At 44.9% G+C, this 25,050-nt stretch overlaps 1 protein-coding gene and 1 long non-coding RNA gene across 5 annotated transcripts in view; one reads left to right on the forward strand and one right to left on the reverse strand.

Annotated features, from left to right (window-relative positions):
• Positions 1-609: 609 nt before the first annotated feature.
• Positions 610-2,960, reverse strand: LOC142360758 (uncharacterized). Of its 2 annotated transcripts, XR_012763337.1 has the most exons (4): positions 2,872-2,960; positions 1,857-2,110; positions 1,666-1,743; positions 610-1,010 (listed from the first exon to the last, which is right to left on the reverse strand). It is a non-coding gene; the product is annotated as an uncharacterized LOC142360758 (long non-coding RNA). The 2 variants fall into 2 exon arrangements; XR_012763336.1 differs by having other exon boundaries at positions 610-1,743.
• A 242-nt stretch (positions 2,961-3,202) lies between these two features.
• EPB41L4B (erythrocyte membrane protein band 4.1 like 4B) overlaps positions 3,203-25,050 on the forward strand; it is a 187,012-nt gene continuing 165,164 nt past the window's right edge. For 2 of the 3 annotated variants that reach the window (XM_075416707.1, XM_075416709.1), the window contains exon 1: positions 3,203-3,547. In XM_075416707.1, coding sequence (XP_075272822.1) covers positions 3,251-3,547 — 297 coding nt within the window. In that variant the 5' untranslated portion in view covers positions 3,203-3,250. The remainder of the gene's footprint in view (positions 3,548-25,050) is intronic. The other variant, XM_075416710.1, reaches the window with a different exon arrangement.

Below are 25,050 nucleotides of genomic sequence, written 5' to 3' on the forward strand. Positions count from 1 at the left end.
ACAGGTTTAGGAAAAAAAGCCCAACAAATTCACATCTGAAAGCCTGAGTAAATGTATGCCATACCATCTCGGGTTTCTGTTTCCCCCTAGTTTTATTAACACAGAAATTTGAGTTCACCCCATATTTGCTCTTTGAATCCTTTTATATAAGTTTCCTTTAATAATGACTGTAATAAAACACATCCCAGCAGAAGCTTCCGAAATATAAGCCTGTTTTAAGTCACTCAGTAAAGATAATGTTTCTTCAAAAGTGCAGAAAGGGAAACTCTAGCTGCAAGCAAATCAAATTTAGATCATTCTTTTGCAGATAGCAGAAGTCTGGCCAGCCAAGAAAAATCCATAAATGTGGCTGCAGTGATAGAAAGTAAAACAAGAAAGAGGTTTCTGATGTCCAGGCCGTGCGCGCGTACCCAGCGCGGGAGGTCTCTCCGCGGGGCTGTCAGTGGTTCGCCCCCCAACCCCGGTAGGCGGCTGCCTCCATTGCGAAGCTTTCGGAAAGCAATCAGACAAGATTTGAACAAAACCAAGACTCTGAATGAAAGGGCAAGAACGAAGTGCTTATCAGACTTTTATTTAGTTGTTTAGCCATGACCAGCAACAGTGTCTCCAATGGTTACAGATCCCCCATCTCGCCGCTGCTAAACAAAGGTCAGTAAGGATTTTGGTAACAAATACTCTCCCATTTACACACTGCTCAGCGTCGTGGCAAAACCACTGGTCAGGCTGGTTACTCGCAGCGATTGCTGCCAGAACGGCGACATCGGTCAGTGCAAATGGTTCACTCAGGTCACCGCCTTTCCTGTGGCAGCCATCAAATCTTGACTCCCAGACGAGACTGGAGAACTCCGCGGGAGGTAGATGTTGCAGTGGAGGGCTACTGATAAAGACTGAAAAGTCATGCCCTTCACTGCAGCACAGATGAGGAAGGTAGCAAGCAAGTAGGAGGCACTCTGAGGAGGGACTGCCGGACAGAGGTGCCAGCAAACCGAAACACTTCAGGGCTTGCTCACCTGAAAATGAAGAGATGATGTAGATAAAAGTACAAACCCAAATGTATAACTACATCTCGTCTTGCAATAAGTGTATCGGGGCATCCTCAGTACCCACAGTTGCTCAAGGCTCTTGTTTCAGGGCTAAAGATAGCTCTGCTGGTAACATGAAACAAAATAATGGTGGAATTGTTCCACTCCAAGAGAGGCTGGCTATTAAGGAACCAGCTCTATTTCCTCCCACCACCAGCTCCTTCCAGAAGATCCTTTACCATGAGTGTTATCTCATGTGGCTTAATACGAGATTTAAAGGGGCTTCCGCATCTCTGTGGCTGCTCTGTAACCACAGGTCTGCCTCTCTGGTAGGGCCACTGGCCTGTATCGTGTGTGCTGCTAATGCAAGTGAAGCGCGCCCAGGTTTACGTATTTTGAAATATCAGGCTTCTGTTTTCACGCCAAATGCTGAAAGAGACAAACGGCTGAAGTGTCAGAGCTGGCTGAAGAAGGTTTTCAGCACTGCAGAAGACTTGCTCGGTTTTCTGCCAGGCCCGTCCAGAGCGATGCCAGGCCTCCCTTGCACCCCGCTCTCCTTTGCACCGGAATTGCCGTAGCTCCCTCCAGAGACAACAGTATTTCTGCTGAATTTCCAACCCTTAAGACAACTTGTGTTGCTTACGGTATGCAAGCGAGCTTCATATTTTCACAGTGTTCAAAGCAGTGAAAGAACCCCAAGGCATACCGCACCGTTCAGGATCTGAAAGAAAATTCAAAACCTGCTCCTAATGCAAAAAAAAAGAAAAAAAAAAGAAGATCATCTAAGTAAGTGCCTACTCTCGATTTTCAGCGTTAGCAGGCAAAGATTAGCACCTTTCCACTCTGTTCCTATAAAGATCTTCTAGGCGCCTGCGGCCGCATCCCTGCCAAGCTCGTGCAGTGCAGCGGCGGCCTTGGCTGATGAGACACTTCGAGACCCGATCCAGCGCGTTGAAGAAACACGGAAAACGATGCAGAAGCAGCAGGCAGTTACCTGACACCATCAAGTCTCAATAAAAAGACGACAAGCCAAGACATTTTGGCAGGCTTTCCGAATACCCGATGGGATGACGCTTGTGTAAATCGGCCTGGGAGAAAGATTAGGGGAAATAAACCCACAGCAAGGAAAAAAAAACCCCAAACTTCTGAAGCGGGAAATGGTTTCAGTTCGAAGCCCCTTGGATCCCATCTGACCATAGGGTGCCAGAATCCGCCCCGCTGACGGGTTTCCGCGAGACGTGCTTCACGTCCAGACTTTCACGCACGGCGATTCAGCAGAAGCGCTCCCACCCGAGCCAGCAGGCCTCAGTAGGTAACTCACAGGCCGGGCGGCTGTGCGAGCGAGTCTCGGCACCCACGGATTCGCTGCAGAGCCGTGCTCCGGCCTCACCTGCAGCTGCGGAAGCCACCGGGAGCGAATCTCCCCTTAAGGCCAGAGGCTCTGCCACGGCCGCGGGACCGCATCCTCGCACCTTTCTCCTCCGACCACCCGACCGCGGCGATCGCACAGGCAAACCCGGGGCCGTCCTCACCCCCCGGGACCCGCCGCTCCGGCCTCCCCCAGCACGGGCGAGCCGCGTCCTCCCGGCTGCGCCCCGGCTCGGTAGCCCCCCCCCGCCCCCCGTCGTTTCTTAACCCGCTGTTAATTTCCCCCGTCCCATCTCCCGACAGCAGCGAGCTCGGCGCCAACGACGAGCCGGCCCCGGCCCCCCGTGTGCGCGGCCAGGCGGAGGGTCCCGGCGGACGTGAGGCCGCAGGGAGGCCCCGCGCCCCCGCAGGTGAGACCGGGCGCGCCCCCGCCCCGCCCCTCCCCGGCCGGGCCCGGGGGCGGCGGCGAGGGGGCACCCACCGCGCAGACGCCGCCCCAACGGCGGGTGCGATCGTCCCGCCGCCGCGGAGCCGGGGCAGTCGCTGGAGGGGGGCGCTGGTCGGCGCTCCCCTCCACCGCGCTGCGGGGCCGAGGCGCGGGGGACCGGCGCCGCCTCCGCCGCCGGGCTCCCGCCGCCCGCCTCAGCAGCTCCCCCTACCCGCGGCCCGGCTCCCCCGGCGGGCGGCGCTGCCGAGGGCGGAGCGGGCGGCAGGGGCGGGCGGCAGGGGCGGGCCGGGGGCGCCCGGCGCGGGCCGGCTCCCGGCGGGCGGCGCTGCTGCGTCGCCGTGCGAGGCGCCGCGGGGCCGGGCGCGGAGCTGCGGGCTCGGGGGTGTGAGCGGCCGGGCACGGCGGCTCCAGGATGCTGCGGTTCCTGCGCAGGACCTTTGGCCGGCGGTCGATGCAGCGCTACGGGCGAGGAGCCGGGCGCGGAGCCGGGCGGGGTGGGCTCGGCGGCGAGGGGGACGAGCGGGACGGGGGGCTGCGAGGAGCCGCCGCGGTCGTCGGCTCGGGCGGCTTCCCCTCCTCGCCGCACCCCGGAGGGGTCGCGCACAGCGCCGGAGCCCCCGTCCACATCCCGGCGGCCGGCGGCAGTAAGCCGGTGCTGCAGTGCCGCGTCCTCCTCCTGGACGGGACCGAAGTCAGCGTGGAGCTGCCGGTGAGTACCGTGCGCCCGGCTCCCCCGCCTGCGGCACGGCGCTGCCGCCCGCCCCCTCCCCTCCTCCGCGTCGTGCCCCCTCCCTGGTGACAGGCACCCCCCCCACCCCCCCCCCGCTGCACTGCCTCCGGGCGAGCCTCGCCGGTTTCTTCCTGCTCGCCGCCGTCCCCGCCTGCGTGCACCTGCTGCCAGGTGCGCGGCGCACCCCCCCGCCATGGCCGCCGGCCGCAGCGTCCCGCTGCCCCCTCCCGGAGCGAGCGTGGAGGTGGGCGCCTGCTCTCCTCCCCCCGCAGCCAACGAGCAGCCCCCCGCCGCGACGGGGTGTGTGTGGGGGGGCCGCCAGCGCTGCCTCTCCCGGGGGGGAGACCGGACCGGAGCCGGTGCCTTTGCCCCCGGTGCCCTCCGCCCTGCAGCCGGCCTCCCCCGGCCCCGCTGGCAGCACCTGTGGCGCCGGCTGCGAGGCGAGGCGAGGCCGCGCCGCGCCCTCCGCGGCGGGGGTCTGCGGGGCGCCGCCTCCCCGCTGCCCGCTCTCCGCCGGCGGGGGCCGAGCGGGGCTGCCCGGGGGCCGCGCCGGGGCGGGCGGAGCGAAGCCGGGGCCGGCGGAGCGAAGCCGGGGCCGGCCGCGGCGTGACCCTCCGCCCGGGGGGTGCCCGAGGCGCTGCCCCGCTCCCGGGCGAGCGCCCGTCCCGGTGCGCGGGGCCGCGGTCCCGCGGGCGGCTCGGCCCGGCCCCCGTGAGCCGTGAGGGGCGGCCGGGCCGCAGCGCCTCAGGCGGCGGCGGGTGTTGGGGGGGTGGGGCCCGGGGCTCGGGTACGCGGCCGGTGCCGGCGCTGAACTTTTCCCCCTGCCGCCGCCGCGCCGGAGGAATGAGGAAGGGCCGGCGCCGGCCCGCGGAGCGGGGTGCGGGTGCGTGTCCGCCTGCCGTGAGGCCGGGCCGCCTTCGCGGGCGTTCCGCCGTCCCCGGAGCCCGCTGCGCGCCCGTCTCCCTCTACAGAGGAAGCCGCGCGGCGCGCATTCCTCATCTGCGGGATATAGGTTCTGTCAGGCGTTGGTTCCCGCAGCTGGGAGACACTCCACGCCTGCCCTGTGTCGCTGGGCTTTTCCCTCCCTCCTGAAAACCAGCTTACCCCTAAAATCGTATGGAAGTTCGTCACGTTTGAAGAACCTTTCACCTGCTTTCCAGTTCAGCCCCGCTGATCACCAGCCTTTAAGGGTGGTCTACAAAAGTAGGTGGGAGAGCTTGCTGATAATGAGTGTAACAGCCCCATCAGTTGCTCACTGCTTTAATCTCCACTAGTGTGAGAGTGGTTTTCTTCAGAGTACCTCTTGAATCTTGTCAAGTGCCTTTCATATTAATAATTGTCTATGTGTATTGGCAACATTTCACTAAAACATGGAATCAGGCAACCCTAGTGTTTTTGCTTAAAAGAAACCGAAGAGATGGAGTAATACTCTTGCGAGCGAACACAGGAGTATGTGGATGGAGCCACCTAGAGATACTCGCTGCAGAATTGTCAGGCCTCCCTTGCCTTGCAGACTAGACCACGCGTTTCCAGATATTGGGAATGCGAACACATTTTCTCGCCCCGCATCTCCTTCACAACTTGCTGCGCTCCTTCTGACATCTCGGCACAAATCTTTCCTAAAGAAGACCTGATGAATGTTATCAGCATGCTAAGGATTTACTTGCAGAGGTCTATGTAGATAAGCTCGGTAAATATTTTGCTTAAGGTTATACACTCCCTCTGATTTGTCAGAGTTCGGCTTTTCTTTTTGCTGTGGAGCCTGTTCAGAATGGTCGGTGGTTTTGAAGCACTGGAAAATGAGGTAATGGCACTCTTAGTCCTTGAGTATTGAAAGTATATGGAACTATCTGCTTGGTCCAGTAAAGAAGCTGTGGAGGACTCTTGCTTGAATTTGACCTCCAGACGAAGCCTGGGCTGCCAGCGTTTCCAGAATGTGAGCTGCATGTGTAGTGGTTGTTGTTCCTTTGTCCAAAGACAAGGCAAGAAGTCGGTATTTCTTTTTTTTTTCCCCACTGAAATCCGTAGACTGGTAGAGGACTCTGGAGCATGTAATAGCTGCCAGTGTTTTGAGGATTAAAAACTGTTCTCTTGAATTGCATATCTGTTCCTCATGCTTTTTCCCTTTCTTTCACAGAAAGCAACACCCACACTGAGAGCTCAAAAAACTGAAAGAGGCGTTGCACCATTTATAGAAGTTCATCAGTAAAGTTTCTCTGAGCTTTGCAGTGCTAGATCTTACAGGATTAGGGCCTGGAACAGAACGTGCTTTAATACTCGAGCTGTGGTACAGATCTGGTCAAGCTGAATGAATTGAGTAGCATCTTTCCCATCAGAAAAAAAAAGTGTATGGTGGTTTCTTTCCACTTCAGCTCAAATTTTAAGGAAAGGGAGAGAGCATCGGCTTCATCACCAGTGAGCAGCTTACCCATGAAGTCAAGTATGTGGATAATTGCAGAGGACTTTGCTGTGCTGCTGATTGTGTTCACAAGCACTTCTTTCGGGAGATACTGGCATCTGTAAAATGTGCTCTTTTTACTACCTACTAACATTACACCCCAGTTGTCCTTCCAGTGGATAAAGGAACTTGTTGATATTACGACATGATGTTCTTATAATTACAACTTTTTTAGGCTGCTGTCTAAGACTTCACTTAATTGTAAGGTTTATTAGATTTTAAAGACTACAGAGTCTGTTGTTTGTGTGGAGGAATGACAGAAAAGACATAACTGAGGGAAAACTTTAGCTATGCTTGCAGAAAAATGTTTCAGGTTTTTCCCTTGACTTACTATTTTGTTTTTTTTAATACTCCAGCAAACCTAAAACCCTGAAACTTTTGTCCGGGTTAAATGTATCAGTTTTTGCCACAGTGTTTTCTCATATGTGGGGCTGGTGGTCGTGCTGGAAACACAATCCTGCAGCAGTAGGTTAACGTTAGCATTTATGCAATGATTCTGTATTAGAAACTGCGCATTTGGTAAGCTTTCATCTGCTCATGGTGTCAGCAGAAGTAGAGATCTATCCTGATCTTGGAGTCCTTCCTTAGCGTGTCGTTCTCTAGGCTGTACAGCAGTATTGTGGCCAGAGTCACCTTCCTTCTCTATTTGCATCTCCACGCCCACTTCTTTCTGGGGCATTTGCAGTTTACTCTTTTTGCTGCGTGCCCTCTGCCCTTGGACTACCCCATCCGCCAGCCTGCCCTCCTGAGGTGCTGTCTGCTCTGTCTCTGGTAGGTGTTCTCCAGCTTTCCTGACCTTGTTTCCTACCCAGCTGTCCCCGTACAAATGTAAACATAAAATTATTGTGACCACTGTGGGTACCCCTGGATAATGGTTTCTTCACTCAGCTTCTCGCATGAAGTTGCAAGGATTGCTTTTCACTCTTAAGGCAAGAACTGTGTACTTTGAAAGTATTCTTTCTAAACAGAATAATGCGCTGGATGGCTTTTTAAACCCACGAGCTCCTCAGGGCCCTGTACTGAATGTGAGATGCTATTAAGGTTGGATCTGTTGTGTAGGGAGTGAGTGGCAGTTGACTAGTTGTGTTGCTGTGGGGTGATTTCCCATGGGAGGGGGGAGCGTAAATGGTGTCATTACTTCCTCTTGACCTGATGCCACACGACTGCACATCGGAAATCTAGTTAAAAGAACTGATGCAAGGAGAAAAATACTTGCATTATAAACCATCCTTCCCTCTCTCGCACATAGGTATCGGTGTATTTCTTTTTACCGTTGAGAACCTGTTTAGTACCTTTTGTGTTGCATCTTCACTTACATTGGAGGCTGTTACTTGTTTAGGTTTTGTAGTTCAGCTGTAGGAAGGCCACTTGCTTGCTGCTGTCAAAACAATCTTGCCTGTTTTTCTGGCGGACTCATGACATTAATGAAAGAAAAACTGGTTATGGATGATGCTGTGTTCTTACATAAAGAAAGCAGGGAAAGAGCACTGACATTTACGCAGCGGTGATGATGCCTGCTAGTTAATGCGTAAACGGAACAGTCTATAGATGGTTCTCAGATGAGGCCAAAAAGCCAAATTCTTGTTGACTCCAAGACATGGTTGCTGGCATTTCTGAAAACCGAGTCTCTGATTTTTAATTCAGTGCATCTCATGAAAGCTTAAAGGGAGGATGTGAAAGATAGCTATTCAGTGGGACTGTCCAGGGTCGCAGGAATTAATGTCCCTTTTTATTCATGCCATGGAAAACTGTATTCTGCAATAAGCTGGAGGAGGGCAGGAGGGGAAGGAGCACATGTAGGGTGTTCTCGGGTTTGTTTAATCAAAGTGGGATAAAAAAGAGGGAACTCTACTATGGGAAGCCTGATCCTGCAAAGCAGATACAGGATACCTTACATTTTCTGTGACATGAAGCCACAGCAGTCAATGCATTGTCTGTCATAAATACCCCTTTCTAAAAATCTCCTTGCTCTGATAGATTTCTGTGCTGCTGTGAACGTCATTACAAAGACCTGTGTGATGTATTAGAAAGTAGGTGATACTTAATGATTAAATTAGTGACCAAGTTAAGTATAACTCTTCAAATCTATGAATTGTTTTCAGATGGATAGCTTTTATATTATTTATTTGCCTCCCTTTTGGTGTATCTGTTTTAATAATTGTTTCGGCTGCTATGGAAACACTTCAGGATAGAGATAGTAAATGTTCTTCAACACCCTTTCCTAATCTCTGATCTTCTCTGTGTTGTATCCTTTTCTTGCTGGACTAACACGAACATAACAAAATTCGCTGTCTGGCCTCTATGCTTACATCAAATGTAAATATTGAATTAATCTTGAGTAGTGATCTCTGTCTTACAATTATTGGTTAGTGTGCTTGACCTGATAAAGTTATAAATATCAGGAGAGAAGTACAACTCATTTTTTTCGTTCTTTTACATCATACATGATTTCCTAATGACATTTCAGGAATAGTAACTCTAGAGAAATGCACTTGTGTATGTGTGGACACTTAGATTCACGTCATTCTCTGGAGTCTCTGAACTGAGGAGTTACCCCCCACCCAAATAGATATATTAAATCAGGTGGGGTACAGGATTTTTTTATTAATTCTTTAAGGCTTTTATCAGTTATGAAATTGGTAATGTGCCTTCTTTATGCAGAAGTTACCTTTCAACAGCATAAAATTAGAGTACTTGCTAGAAAACGTTAAGAGCATATTTGAGCACTAGAAAGGCCTCTCATGTCCATGAACTCCTGTGGGCACCAGCACCTGTGATCCCCTTCATAAACTGATCAAACTCCATTATTAGAAGAGGTTGGGTATTTTCCTTCTGCAGCTCACATTGAAATGCCTCTTCATTACCTTACAGCTCTGATCAAGTAACTGTAGCCAGAGCTTGATGTGCTGTCTTCTGGCAGTAGCCGTTAATTATGTTATGCATGTACCGTATACTTTGATGCACTGCTGTGTGTACTGAAGGTGTGTGAAAAACATTCGTAGTAGAATCGTGTACTAAAAGCCAGGGACACATGCAGCCCCAGAGAAACAGGAATGAGATGGGATGTGGATGTGGGACTGCAGCTGTGCTGCAGAAATGTGTGGTGTTAGGCTCTTGGGAGAGAAGAGGGAATTGCAGGCTATTGACACGCTCACCAAACATCCCAAATAACTCTACAGCAGATAAAAGACGTTTCAACAGTACACAGTAAAAGAGGGAGACAATGAACAGCGTTTTGTTTTGGCATATGTTAGACAAATTCTTCTTGTGAGTTCAAATAGTTATTTATGGAAACCAATGCCATTTTTCAATGCAATACAGATAGACACAGGATAACAGGATCGTTGCTGCAAAGAGTTGACAACCAGTAAGGGGGAGAAAGCCAATGATGAGAGTAGTATACCGCAAAGACAAAAAGTATGAGCACCTGGTACTGATGCTCTGATGGAGAGCTTACGTGTTTGAAGACATGGGTGGAAGGTAAGGTTGTTGAATGCGTTCTTTTGGAAGCCTTTTTACAATGGAGTAGAACACAGCTATGCTTGGGAAAGCATGAAATGTCAGCGTGTTTGGGCCTCTTGTTTGTTAGCACGAAAATGCATTTCAGTAGCAGCTGTTTGCGCTGGACTTAACTACGTGCTCATGCACACTGGAGAAACTCTGAAGACCGCATGGATTTGAATGGAGATGGTCAATAAGAGGGAAACTTTCAGAACAGTTAAAAATGTGTTTATTTGTAAACAGTGGACATCTAATCCGTTTGGGTCTTTTTTTTCTCTAGTGTTTATGTGCAAGACTGGGTTGCTGTGTAGCAAACCTGTAGCTTCAGACCCTTAGTAGTGGTCCTGAAGACGAAAAAGAATGTCTGGGTGTGTAAAAAGTTCTTAAGAGGGAGGAAATAGGAGTAGAGAGACTTTGGAAGTGCAGCCAATATAGACGAGCAAACAGAGAACTAGTTATGTTTGGATTGTAGAAGGTAGTACAGGAAAGAGGCTGAAATGGTGAAGAAACTAGAAATGGTATATAAAGTATGGGATGTATTGTCTATCCAGTTCTTTTCTGAAACACAGGGGACAGATACTTCTACCCCTGCTTCTCTGTGCATGCTTTTCTTCCTCATGCGCTTCCTTGTGCTTCTACTTGTGACCCCTCTGTAAAGATCTTTTTTTCCTGTAACTTTCTCAGAGAGGCTGGCTTCATTTAGTCTCTCTCCTTCCCCAAGCATAGGTACATTTTCCTATTCAGGGCTTCTGTTTTTAAATTCCCAACCATTTCCACCCACCCTTCTCCTTTGCAATCTCCTCCATGAGCAATTCTCTATACTTTTTCTGTGAGGGTATCATCTGTATTACTAGCATGATGCCTACTGAATTTTCTTTTTAATAAGAGCAGATTTCTTTTAGTTTTGTGTTTGTTTTTTCCCCCACTGTGTTTTCCTGATCTGTAAAAGCAGTTTTCTTTGCATCCCAGGAGCAGCTACACAATCTGTGAAGCAGTTCACCGTGGAGGATCTCTTCTGGGAGGTGCTTCAAAGAGCACTAGAGGTCTGCTTCCTTCTGGTTTGGACCTCAAGCAAAGTTCTCTGGCCCATTCCCTCCTACCAGTTTAGATAATTTCTGTAGTTCTCTGCAGTTGTCAGAAATTTGAAGTGCTCCCCAGTCCTGTTCCTTCCCCACAAAAATGCAATTTCCCAGCTGTAACCAGGGGTCTGTGGCTGGCTCAGCCAGCCTGACCAGCAAAGTGCGGGTGACCGCTTGTCCTGAGCATTACTGGTTGGAGAGCAGACATTAGGGGAACATTGGTGGTGACTGATGGAATAGTTAATTTGAAGGATAAACCTCCTCACTTTAAAATGCATGGTTTCATGTGAGACTACAAAAGTGAACCTGAAAACTCAAATGGTGTGGGACAGCGGTTGAGAAAAGGGAGGACATACATGTCATTGAGTCTGTAGACTCTTTGCGAAGTACAGGTACAAATAATTTTTTATTTTTTGCTAGAAGGATGAAGTCAACAGCTGTTCAATGTATGTACAGTGTTGCTGTGTTAGTATTTTAAATTACTTGAGAAACACATGGGGGTTTTTAGTATTTGTTTTCAAATGCAGACAATGGTAAATGTTCTTTTTTTCTTTCTGCAGTAGAAATAAAAGGGTTGGAGGGTAATGAAGTGTTTAGAGTGACCATCTGCTTTTCATTTGACTTGCTGCTTCCATTTATTTCTGTGCATCAATTGAAATATGTCCTGGACCATTAGCTGTAACGTGATGATATTATTTTGAAGTATTTGTTGAAGTTCCAGACTCGGACTCCCTCTGTAAAGCATGAAGAATATCAAGCATTAATTTATATTGACTATTTATGGTTTTCATCTGTACAGATTCAGATTATTTCCCTTCCTTGTTGTTACGGAACCACAGACAGTTTATCCAAACAAATACCAAATGTCGCCTTTTCTTTTTTAAGTATACTGACAAACACATTGACTTCAGATGTTACTGTATTTAATTATTTTAATACATTGATACAGTTTATATGATAGAGACTGGAAATACTAATGCAGGACCCAATTTAATGTTTGTGAAATACAAGAAATAACTACACAAGTATGTGCAGAGTGTAGGTCCTTTCCTTTGAAGAATCTGGACTCATATGAACATACATACCAGTATCAAATATACAGTTAAAAAAGCATAGCATTATAACTTGGGGATTGTGACTGGTAATTAAATAAATTATTGTAGACTGCAACATTATTTCAAAGGATAACTTATCCAAGGATGAATTATTTTGTGGCTGTTTGAAAATAATGCTTTTCACAGTAGTACTTTGTAGTACTAGTGATTGATTGTATGCGTAATTTTGATTAGTGTTTTTTTTTGTGTGTGTATATATATAAAAAATAATATGGACTTGAGAGGCATTTTGTAGCTTAGCATTCTTGGCTGGGAAAACACCTGTTTCTTTTCCTGCCTGAATTGAGACTAAACAAGGAAACGACTTCCCATTTTTAGGTTTAAAGTTTCTCACTGTGTACATTTCACTATGTGAGGCCTTGTAGGTTTTGTATTAGACAATAAGCAGTTTCAGTTGGCTTTCTTCAGCTTTAACGTTACCCTAGGCTGTGAACAAATTCTCATTTTAATGTTGATGGATAAAATAAGCGTGCTAACTTCATCACATCTTTTTTGTTAGTGTGAAGTCTGAACAAAATGACTTGATGTCCAAATGTTACCTGCTTTAACTGTGTGAGTGTTTTCCCCATTTCCTGAGAAAAGGAGCACTTCTATGAAATTTTTCCTTCTCCCTTGTTCCCATCCAGAATTGGCCAAGGTTGTTTTCTGTCATTTATTTAAATTTCTTTCATACCTTGTTAGTGGTTCTCAGAGCTGTGATATGGCATGATTTTAAATTGAGGTCATGCATTTATGTAAAAAGACCAAACCCAAGAGCTTCCATTTTTATAAGCAGATCTGAAAATGCCAGTACTCTGTACAGTTGTCGTGTTGCAACAAAGATCACTATTCAGTAGAGATGCAAATCCTCAGTATGTAGGTTTTATATTCAGGCTACTTACTGAGTAGAAATTCTTCCTGAATAATGAACCTTCCACGAGTGCTTTGCTTTGAGAGATGATGAATGATGAGTCTGTTATCTCTTTGAATTAAGCAAATAAGTGAAGAGTGGTATTCTTCAAAATAGGCTGTATCACTAGGATAGGCAGCACCCTGGAATTGTGAAGTCCAGTGGGCAGCATCCTCTTAACCTCCTCTCGTGTTGTGATCTTTGGGTGCCGGTATGTATCAATGTGAATTCAGACGCCCTGCTGTAGCTCTGTGGAGGGAAGAGCTGGTTTAACAGAGCAGCAGTACAACTTGCTTGTTGTGCAAAAGATTTCATTTCTTTTCCTCCCTTTTCCTACTATTTCATGTATCGGGCTTGCTTTAGGGTGTTGGTGTTTTTTTTTTACTTTCCCTGTCGTTCAGCAATGAAGCAAAGGCAGCAGGATGTTATGTTCTTTGTGAGACACTGCCTTTCTCCGAGGAGGAGCGTTCTCAGCCCTGCGGTGTGTCTCCTCCTGAGCCCATGAGCCTCGTCAGCCACGGCCAGGGGTGAGCTGGGGCTCGGACACCTCGCTGCAGGGTGGCTCTACCCGTGCCCGCCATCTGCCCTGCACAAGGCATTCTGCGCGCAGCAGCTCTTGGCAGCACGTTGTAGTTCTGCTCTTGACTTCCAGTTAATCAGAAGATGTTAATTTTGATGGGGTTTTCTTCTTAATGGGGGGACTTGCTTACTAGGATGGCAGAGATCGCCGGTGCCTTTTACGGAGGCCAGTGAAGCCATTAAATGTTGACTGTAGCACTTCTCCTTTTCTCCTTTATGCTGGTTGCTTAAGCTGTCATCCTCCTGTAGTCTGCTCTGTCTCGCTGCACTCCCCTCCTCTCGTACAATGATATTTCACAGCTGGATTTTGTCTGTTGAATGAACTGTTGCAAAACTTGTAAAACAGGGAATCAAACCCTTGGTTTTGGGTGTGAAAATGGGGGGAGCCTTTGAGGCATCAAAACATTTGCCAGTAGTCAAATCGTTTGTCGCAAACAGTAGGCACTGGGAGGGGAAAATTTTTTTTAATTCATGGATTTTTGTAGTTCATAAAAGGTGTGTAATATATTTTGGGAGGTCAATCTATGAGGAAATAATCTGCACAACAAATATTGTTGTAGTATTCTTAAATTTAGAATTGGAAACAAGCTGAGATTACTCATCACCTTCACTTGTTTTTCCTCTTGAGTTTTCTGAGCCATCCCCTCTTTTGTTGGTATCGCTTAGAATTGCTTTTTGCTGTGCAGCATGTTGGTACGCTATTTGCATTACAGATTTATCCTATAGTAAAACCTTTCTGATGCATCATTTGTGACTTTAAGAAGTAAAGATGTTTACAAAGTATGGGAAAAATGAGGAAACAGTTTGAGCATTTGTATATTAGAAAAATAGACTGAAGTTGATGACTGCATTTCTCGGCAGGGGGTGGGAATAGAAAAATTGAGCACTGTGAAACAAAAACAAGTGATTTTTGTTTGCTGCTACTGAAATTTGCCAGCAGATATTCTCATTTTACAGTTTGTGTGCTTGGATTTTGATGTATTTTCACATTAAACCCCCAGCATATTTTGTTTTATAGTTTGATCATAAAGTGTATTTTAGAAAAAAAGTTCAGCTGTTTAGGCAAAGACTTTGCTTTAAGAATATGGTTATGACCAGGAAAGGGACCTTGATTTCTTCCCACCACATGTTGTGGTGTTAATACTGATAGAATTATTTCTTCCAGAAGAATTTCATCTTACTTTGACGGAGAGAAACTGATCATCTGATAACATTTCCAGCATGCTCATAATCTGTCAGACAAAGGAAAAAGATGTGGTCTTTCATAAACAGAAAGTATTGTTAATCAAAAGTTCATTTCAGCAAGCAGATTTTTCCCTGTTAGAACTATCAGTTTCTCAGCATTTGTGTAATGCCAGGAGCAGAGAACTTTCCCAGCTGTTTCAGTAAGCTGAGTGCTAGAAGCTTTCTATTGAGAGAATAGTCTGTAGAACCTCTGTGGCTTCATGGTGACTTTCAGTAGCTGTTGGAAGTGGGCAAGCTGAAGTGCAGATGCTATCTTGAAGGACAGCCCTCAAAATGAGCTTTGTTTCTTTTGCTTTCAGGATTTCTAAGACATCTTACTGTTCACTGAGATCAAATGTTTCTCAATTTAAGGCAGATAAAGCTTTTAAGTAATACCAAAATCTTCAGCAAGGTGTTCAGAAGAGCTGTCTTCTGCAAGCTACAGGGCAACTGAATGGTTAGGCTGCAAGGAAGCTAGGGCAGTGTTTAAAGAGCACGAATTCCTCTTTATTGCATATGCACTAACCTCATTAACAGGGTAAGGCTGTCAAGACTAGGGCAGCACTAAATGACTTGTGGGAGCTCCCAAATATAGATCCTGTGAAAAGTCCCAGGCGCGGGGAGCTATCGCTGTAATGCCGCCTGCTTCCCCGCAGGAGTTTTGGGTCAGACTCTCCAGTTCTGCTGTGTATCTGGGAAAGAAAGCTTTTCTCCCACTTTTCCTCTTGTGAGTCTTAGAAAATGGCAGACTTTCTGTAGTAGTTTGTAAAATGGTGCAATAGTCTGTCTGCATTGCACAGCTCGTACTGGTGAGATGGAGGATGACGTTCTCCGTTTCTGTGGTCTTGCCCATAGAGTGCAAGCACTCACTGGAAGCAAATCGCCGGATAGTTGTCTGACCCTGTGCAATCCAACAGCAGTTTGTGGTGCTGAAAAAATGTCCCTGAAGGCAAAATATGAATTCAGTGCAGTTCCAGGGGCACAAGATGTGACCACTTTGTTTACTTCCAAGGCTGTTGCTTTCTTTGCTTGAGAAGAATGTTCTGTGAAATTCCAAACTTGGGTAACCTCGGCCTCTGCGCAGGTGGTAGTGGAAGCTCTTCAAGAGACGAACCAGAGAGCGGGAGACTGGGTGCAGGGCTGATGAGGAAATGTGTGCTCTGGAGTGCGCTTCTGTTTCTGTCCTGTGTGTGAACATAACCTACAGTGCTAATAAACCTGGAGTGGTTTTACAGCTAAAGGATAGGTTTTAAATGCAGAAGCAGGCACTGTAGTTACTGCTAGGAAGCAAGCGCGCAGCTTTGATTTCAGAGCTAAATGAGTTTATGGTGTTAGTCAAAGTGACTTTTGTATCTCGGAAGCCCTTGTGAGACTGCTGGTTCCTGGTGGCAGTAAGGAATGGAACTGACGTTTTGAGGTAGCTAGGATTTATGACGCACCTTTTTTTTTTTTTTTTGTGTGCTTGAGTAGGTAGTAAGGGAGACATTTTTCTGGTGTCCTGACTAAACAAATACAAACTTATACATACTAACAGAACTTCTTGTTTTTACAAGCAATTATTTTTCAAAGGGAATTGTTAGAATGAAGGATTTGCAGAAAATCACTAATATGATTATTGTTACCTGTTTGTATCTTCCCCCCATGCCCTGGCAGTTTCATCGCCACTTCTGATAGAGCTGCCACATTTGCAAAGTAAGAAAACGTGCTTTGGGTAAGTGGCTAGCAGAGGTTCCAGCTGTCTCTGTTCCCTTTTGTTCCTCTGTTTAAATCTTCTGTTAAGGCTGTTATGATGATGTTAAATGGAAGTCAACTCACTGCTCTCTCTAGATATCATTTGGACTATCACTCTTTAAATTATATTGGAGAGTTAGTCATATCAATGGCTTGCAAATGAATAGGTTCTGAACTATAGATTTGTTTCAGGTCAGAAAAGGATCATTGCCAACACTTAATCTGTTCACCTTCCCTGATCAGTCTCTAGAACTCCTTCCAAGAATGTGTTTTAAGCCTGTCACTTTTTAGCATCAGCTGTCCTTGGATATCATTAGTTTGCCTTTAAGTCTTTAATGAGAAGCAGTTACTTATTCGGGTTGTACATGGACTCTTCAGAATGATAACAGGTCTTCTATTGTATCTGATATTTTTATGGTCGCTGCTGTCCCCTGTGTTGGTACCTGGGCAGGCATGTGACCAAAAGTCCTGGGACTATGGGGGACAAATATTCTCCACGTGAAGGTATGTGGAATTCACATGCAAGCCACCTCTTAGTCTTGTATTTGATTGTGTAAATAGATAAAACCACCATTTATTTCCAGATGCTTTTCAGACTCAAAATTATTCTTTGTAGCTTTTTTCTGGCTTTTTGCATGATGTGCAGACATTTGGGCTGGGCACAGCAATGTTGTAGTAATGGTTTTCTGAATGTTACATGTAATGGCATTGCTCCTTACTTAATGTTCCCTTGTTATGCATTCCAGGCTTATGTTTACTTTCTTGTCTTTACACTGAGTGCTCGTGGTCAGCTGTTTTTCTGTTGTTACACCAGAGTTGTTACAGTGCTGCTGAAATCCAGGGCACTGCACTTGACCTCGTGAGTGCAAGTGTAACTTGTGTTCCTCTGTGTGTGACCACTGGTTTCACTGGATGCAGCTGCAGTGCATTGATGCAATTCTGCATCCTGAAGAGATGCAAGTCAGTGTGTGTAACCAACAAGACCCATCATCCTCTGCTACTGTGCCAATTTTGTGAAGTTCAGCATGAGAGGTTTTATTAGTTCCCTCCAAGGGAAAACTGTCCGACGGTTGACTGTGAGCAGAACACTTCAGGATTGCACTGACAGTGCTGCTGTCTGGCTGCTTTCCTCCTTTCCCTTCCTGATTAATTGTGGTTTTTTTTTTTTTTTAAATCTGCCTGTCGTGGACTACACACATCTATTTTAGGAATGCTTGTGCTTGCTTTTGTTGAACAGCCTTACAGGCTGTGTTTTGAGAGTACGGGTGTTTCATGGTCAGTACGAGTTCAAAGAGTTCTTGGCTTCTCGTTCCCGTCCTGGTGCTGCAGGCAGATACCTGCCCTTTCAGCTGCTTGTGGGGCTGTGCTGAAAGCCAGGTCAGGGATCGCATCCAGTGATGCTTCACTCTAAAAAAATACTTTTGCAGCATTGCATGTCAGAAATTTGTTAAAGGTATGGCATAAGTAAGAGGCCAAGCAGTAGGGAAAAACCTGACAGAGGACACGGGAGCTCTTTAAGGCAAAAGTGCTGTAAAAGCCCCTGTGTTGCTGAGTTGGGCCTTGAGGGTATAAATAATCACTTTAGGAATGGTTTGATTCCTGTACTTAGCACTCTCATGGCTGGATCATGTGAGTGCTCCACTGAAGTCAGGCAGATTAGTATGAAGTGGAGAAGAAACGCTTAGTTGCTGAAGCAGTGTGGTTCAGTGGCAGAAATTGTGGCAAGTAGCTCAAGCTAGATCTGCAAGAGCTCATCTGTGCTGAAGTCCGGTATCTTGCAGAAACATATTCTAAAGTTCCCTGTTGCTGCCATCAAATAAATATGTAGTCTTATGGGGAAAGAAGTTAGATTTTTTTTTTTTAATGACACTTAGTTTTCTTGAAATCATCATGAGTGGTAGAAGTTATGCTGCTGTTACTTAATTTATTGCTGACTGGACCCAGCCGTCTCTAGTTTTTATTTTCAGAATCTAATAGGGAGGCAGAATTGATGAGAATAACAAAGCTGATGCTGAAATTAGAAAGATTCTAGGAATTTTAGAGAAGGTGACCTTTTTCTAGATTCTACCTGTGGAGTTTCAAATAGAACCAGGGCTGAAAAGATCTTGCAGTCATTCCTTGATGCAGATATCCTGTGATGGAGTACTTTTCCCATGCTTCTTAGCCCTTTGAGGCGGGCTGCAAGTGAGGTGAAAGATGACGATGCTGTTGGGGGAAAATGACGTTGAATTGAGCAGAGCCTGGATTCCTAGCCTGTCAGGGATCCATAAAATTCAGGTGGTCTGAGTTTAGTTGTAAATATTTGTAGAGATTCCAGAAATGAGTCTTGCTGCTAGTACAAATCCAGTAATTCTTCATGGTGAGTAAAATGGAATGATAAAGAATTCGAATTGAAACTTCTAATTCCTCAACTATTTTTAGTTTAGTCTCTCACTTGGAAACTAAACTGTGGATGAGTTTGACTTCATGGTGCATTTTCCAAATAAACCTTACAAGGTTTAATGATTAAATTATCCCATTTAAGGAAAGAAACTTTAAGAGCATGATCTAAACCAAAATTTTTTAAGAAGCAGGTGGAAGATTATTTATGTCTTGAAAGCACAAATGGACAGTTCTGAATCATGCTGAAAAAGTTCCAGTAGAAAATATGCTTTTAGCTCCATACCCACAAGTTACATTAGACAGGTTTCAACTAGAATGACAGCTATTTTAAACATTTGAATAAGCATACTTTTTTTTTTTTTTGAGGGCAAAACCAGGGAAACAAAGTTTTGTTTCAGGATTTTCTTTCTTATGACCAACTAGTTATGTTCTTCTGACAGCTTGTGGAATAAATCCAGTTTTCAAAATGCTTGAGAGAATGGAGTTCCCAGGCCATGTGGTGCTTCTCTGTGTACACGCATGCCTGCATCCATGTACAATCAGGAACGTTGCGCTGCAGCTGCAGAGTGAAGGAGATCGACTTGAGTTCCTGCTCTGTGAAGCTAAAAGGTCAATCCATGCTGACCAGAGAGCCGAGTGGTGCTGGTTATAGTGTTTGTGGGTGAAGGTTTCCAATTTAAGATTGATTATTTTTTAGTTATTATTTGTTTATTTCAAGCCACAGGCATGTGATGCTCCTGAAGCATCTTCGGAGATGTTTTACTGTCTGGGTGGTAAGGTGACAAAGTCTGTAATCCCCTTCTGGACAGAAAGACTTGAGGCTTTGATTAACTTCTGCAAAAAGATTACTGGAGATTGCCCAAGATGTTATTGCCTTCAGCTGTCTTGCTCTAAACTGGCAGAAGGATGTGTGTGTGCCTGTGTCTTAGCCTGTCTGGTGAATAACCAGATATGAGTTTAAACCATGAGATATACTGCACTGCAGCAATTGAGATAAAAAGTATATGTTTTGTGTTGTGGAGGAAATGGTGATCTTTAGCAGAGTCACAGGAGCATGGGCTTTGCAGAGAGCACTGTTCTGTTCAACAGCTGCAGCAAGATTGCCAATTTGGGCCTCCCTTCCTAGACAAAGAAAGGTCTACTCTTCTGGTATGTTTCACCAGCAAAGAGTCTCCAAATCCTCTGCTCTTGTGTTCCCATGACCTTGCTGTTTCAGTTTAGCAGCTCTGTGCCTGTCGTGTGACAGATGTTGTGGGAGTTGGGCGCTGTTCCAGCCCTCTGAGGAGGTGGGAGCAGCGATTCCTTGCCCTGTCAGGCTTCTTGGTATGGTTCTGGACTGCTCTTCTGGCATCCGCAGTATTCCCCATAGGGACTTTTGTCTGGGACATCTCTGGAAACTATGATAAATGTAATTCTGGAACAAATTTTGATTTTTTTTTTTTTTTTTTTTTTACTGGCCAATATGGGATCTGAAACGCTGTATGCAAGACAAATGAGCTCTTCATTGGACTGGTAAGCAACATAAGACATACTGTGTAGATGCATAGCCTCTTGACTAGTATGAGATTGAGGAAGTTAGTTTAGCTGTAGTGCCTTTTTATCTGGACTTTGTTCTAGAAGAAGAATTTCACCTTGCACAAATACTGGAAGTTGACTGAAGATAATGCAGTGTTACAGTACAAAGTTCCTTTTGCTCTGGCATTCTTTGTGGGATTGAAGCGACTGTCTTATGTTAGCCTTGTAGGGTGGAAAAGATGAGCTTTCCTTGTGGAACACCCAATAAGCCTAAGTTAAAAACTTAAAGCTTTTTGCATGAAGCTGACCTTGAAGAATTTGCTTAACAGTTGTGCTAAAGCACAGACAAAGCTGATAATTTACTAAAATAAGATTCTAGCTGTACTACAACTGATCTAGACAGGTTATAGGTGTTAGTGACTTGTTAGACACTTGTAATCACAGAAGACCAAACATCTGTTATGAACTTTTCAGATTGGTAGATAAAAGTTGGTTTGATATTCCCCCAGCCCTAGTGCTTCAGGTTAACAGGGTGGAGAAGTGGCATTGGGGAGGCAATTCCAAATTAATGAAGTTAAGCTCTCTGATTGCTTTCAGACTTTAGTAAACATTTCTGCTGATTCTGAGGGGGAGGAAACAAAGTCCTCATCTGAATTTAAGTAAGTTTGACTTGTCTAAACACACAAATTACTAGTTCATTCTGTCAATGTAAAATAAATCAAAATAGTCGAAGTTAAAAGGCAATACTCGTATCTTGTGCATCATCTAAAATGATATAATAGACTTCATTTACAACCTTACCAGTCTCAATGAAGTAGGTGTGTGCTTGTAAATCGGCAGACTTCTGTCAAATTGGTTTCACTCTAACTGCTAGGTTCAGAGTGTGCAGTTCAGATAAACAAGTAGCGTGAGGGCTGTCTGCAGTTGTCTTAGAGATGACAAATCAGTCCACTGTGCATTTATAACTTCATTTATATATGTGTGTATATAAGCTTGTATATGGTTTGTAATAACCATGTGTTTAAGGATAGGGAACTGACTTAACTAAATCTCAGTATACTTTTTGGTAGAGCTGCATTAGCCCTAAGGATTGCTAAAACCCTGTAGCTAAGCTCCTTCATTTCCACTAGAGAGAAAAGGAAGGCTTTGTCTGCGTATTGTCAACGTTGCTTTTAAGCTTCTGCATTTAAATACAAAGCTCTGTTGCCTTGAGTTGGGTGTGCTAGGCTCCAGGTGTAAAGGCTTTGTAGTAATTCCTGCATTGGGCAACAAGCTAGAGAGTAGGAAAAGGTAAAGTTAGTATTGCTTCCAGTATTTTAATTTACCATCTTTACATGCTTTTTTAAGGATAGCCTTGGTCTGAAAAGTGCCATTCCTGTACTGCTGTGGAGTTGTATGCTGTTAATTGAATCTTAGGTTAAGGAATCCAAGGAGAGGAAGAGCAACCTCTTCTTTTCTTTTCTTCTGTTCCTCCTCTGCTGTCTCTAAGCTGATCATCCTTCCACCTGATATCTCATTCAAACCAGGCCTTTTCCCTTTTTTTGATACTTTTAGTATGAAGTTGTCACAGTAAATTATGGTCAAGGTTTCAGCTATCATCTGAGTCTTAAATTTGCTATCAGCATGAGTGTAACCTGAATTGTTAGTGGCTATGCGAGTAACAGATTGAACAGAACTTAAAGAATATGCTCTCTAGAAAGAATTCTGATCATGTTCTTTCTTAAAGACACCAATCTAAATAGAGCTGCTTTTCAGGCTGGTCCACCACTTTCTAGTTTTTCTCATTCGTAATGATAGAGGAGGGGTGTCGCGACTTTTTATTTTTCGTAGTGTCATCTCTAGTTCGTTCTTTGTCATAGAATCATTAAGGTTGGAAAAGACCTGTAAGATCCTCAAGTCCAATCATCAACCCATCACCACCATGCCTTCTAAACCATGTCCAGAAGTGCCACGTCTACACATTTTTTGAAGACCTCCAGGGAAGGTGACTCCACCACTGCCCTGGGCAGCTGTTTCCAATGCCTTACCAATGTTGTGCTTGTAGTGAGGGGCCCAAAGCTGAACACAGCATGTGAGGTGCAGCCTCACCAGTGTCTGTTACAGGGGGACGATCATTTCGTTGGTCCTGCTGGCCACACTATTCCTGATACAAGCCAGGATGCTGTTGGCCTTCTTGGCCACCCGGGCACACTGCTGGCTCATGTTCCACGTGTTCCTGAGCAGTATTTAAGACATCAATGTTCCACTCTTTTGATATGTAAACCTCTGAGATTCTGCCAAGTGATCACTGCATCCTTCTCCAAATTTCATGCTGCTGACACAGGAGAGAGCTATTTTACTGTGATAATCCTATCCCATCCCATTCACCTGCATTGGCCAATGTATTCAAGACTGTGCATTAATGTGACTGATGCTCTAACTGGATTTTTGTCTTAGTATGGCTCTAACAGAGCTAGCCTGTCTTTTCCAGTGATTCTCCTTTTCACACCAGTTCTGTGTGCTTTGTATTTCATTCTCTGAATCTGAAATATTCTCTGTTCTGATGTGCCAGGCTCATAGCATATGGTTTTCCAGCCTAGTGGACAGAATGCATACTTGCGTAAGTACTGTGGAGAATGAGTAGTTACTTTCTCCAATACTCTTTTCTCTTGATGCGTATACTCTTTCCCAGAAGCATAGTCTTTTCTCTTGAAGTTTTCCATTGAACTTCATATTGTGTTAGAAATGTTTCAAGGTAGAATTTGTGGTTTTTATGATATGAAGTGTGTTTTTGATACTTGATGACAGTGTGTGGAGGAAGTGTTTACCACCCATGTCTTAACTTTATCTGTGATCTTGGTTATGAGGAATCTAGCTCCTTCAAAAATTCAGCCTGTGGAGGAAATTTCGTTTCTGTGGAAGGCATACCGTATGACTATCATCTGTAAAGCGTATGTTAAGAGCAAAGGCAGGAGAATGATGCTGCCAGCCTCAGACTGCTAATGTAATTTTAGGCAATGCTTTAAGTGAGGTAGGACTATTGTTTTTGTTTTGATTAGATGAGAAGTGTTGTAAACTGACTTCTGCGGAGACTTGGCAAATAAAGTATTACTCAGGCAGTCAAGTAATAGAGACCTTTATGAGACTCTGGAGTTTGGTACTTAGGTGTGCAGATTTTGTTTAACCCCGGGGGAAAAGATTTGACAAGTTGTTCTGCTTAGGCCTGCTAGTGAGTAAGACCAGGTCTTGAAGCTCAGTAAAAATATAACAGTGAAAAGGTGGGTTAAGCTGGTTTTTATAACCTTAGTGATATTTGGATTTAGTTAAATGGAATGTTAAGCATTAACACATGAAAAGATTAATGGCAAAATACCGAAGTTAGAAACCGAACAGCTTATAGCAGTCCGTTCGAAATGCATTTTTCTAAACAATGATGAACTCTTATATTTTTGTATTAAAGGCAGAGATTGCACTAATTCTACTGCAAGCCTGTATAATTTATCATAATTTGTTTATAATAGTAAGAATGAATATTACAAACCATGCAACTCAGCATAGTCATACTTCTTTTTGACACATTGAATTTGCATGCTTACGCAGCAGTCTTGACAAAAAAAGGTGTCTTCAATTTGCTGCATGCTTTTGGGGGGGCGGGTGGATCAACCTGAGATTGTCAAGTGTGGGTTTTTCCCCATCCTAAAGAATTTGAAAATATTTGTTAACTTGCATAGAAATAGGTGCCAATGTGAGATGATGTGAGTTGGGAAAGCTTTTTTGAAATATATAAATACTTGGTAAAATTGAATAAAATCTACTGCATTCCTTACTGCATTCTGTGAGGGTAAGATCACTAACTTGGTGGTTTTGCACTAATAATACTAAAGTGTACCTGTTGTTCAATAAAACTTCATTATGTATGCTTTGTGATTATCTAATGTTCTCTGTTTTGACTTACCATGACTCATTTGGGGATGGGCAGTGATGACAAACCAAACTCATTCTCATGACACTTAACAATTTTTATTTTTTACATTCTCTTCCTGAAGCTGTTGTGCTTTTCACATGAATTTTTAATGACTGTTTCCTGACTTCCTATCTTAATTGTATGTTGGTGCATTCTGTACTTGCTTTGGGCAAAGGAAACTCCAAGTACAGCTCTAGGACCTCGAGATCTACAGAGTGATAAAAACTTACTTCTAAATCAGTAGATAAACTGGTACCAGCACTTAGCACGGTGTTGGGAAAACTGTCATTGATGTAAAAGCAAACCTGAACTTGGGAAAATAAATTACGAGTTTATTTAGAAAAAGAAAAAAAATTGTTACCTTTGTTCTTCCAGTGTAGAAGATGTACTTGTTTAGTTTAGGGGGAGAAGTGGAGGAATAAAGAAAAAGTTTGTGATCAAAGCCAGACTTGCATTTCTGAAAGACGATGATTCTTTGATAGGGGAGAACTTGACTGCTGTCGTTAGGATAATCATCTCCTGTAGTCAAGTAGTAGCCAAATAATTTCTGGTTGCCTTTATTACAGAGATTCTGTTGTAGACAGCCAGAGGATCTTTTCTTTATATAGATTAGGCTTAACTGTTGTGCTTGCATTTTCTAGCGTTGGATTTTTTTTCCTTTAACAATTTCATGCCAACCGTTTTTAAAATCAGGGTTGACATAAGGTTTCTAGAAATCAATGAGATTGCGGCCTCCGCTGTGGAAGATGTGGTATAAAGGTTAGGAACCTTGTGTTAATTTAAAATGTCATGTGAATAAAAGAGCAGTAAAAGTGAGAGGAAGGGCAAAGGCACTAAGAATGTGACTTTGGTGGCTGGCTGCAGTGTGTGTGCACCTTTAATTGCTCCAGATCACAAGCTCGCTTTGTTGATAGTCATCATCTCAGTGCACTTCTGTCAGTGTCATAGAATGAAGCAGGACTCTCATCACGCTGAATGTTAACGCTTTGCTAATAACAAATGCAGGCAAGGTACACATCTGTAATATATGCCAGTCCTTATTCTCCTTCCTACCCCCTCGCGCTGC

This window comes from Opisthocomus hoazin, chromosome 3 (assembly GCF_030867145.1).
Source record: "Opisthocomus hoazin isolate bOpiHoa1 chromosome 3, bOpiHoa1.hap1, whole genome shotgun sequence".
In the NCBI taxonomy this organism is placed as follows: Eukaryota; Metazoa; Chordata; class Aves; order Opisthocomiformes; family Opisthocomidae; genus Opisthocomus; species Opisthocomus hoazin.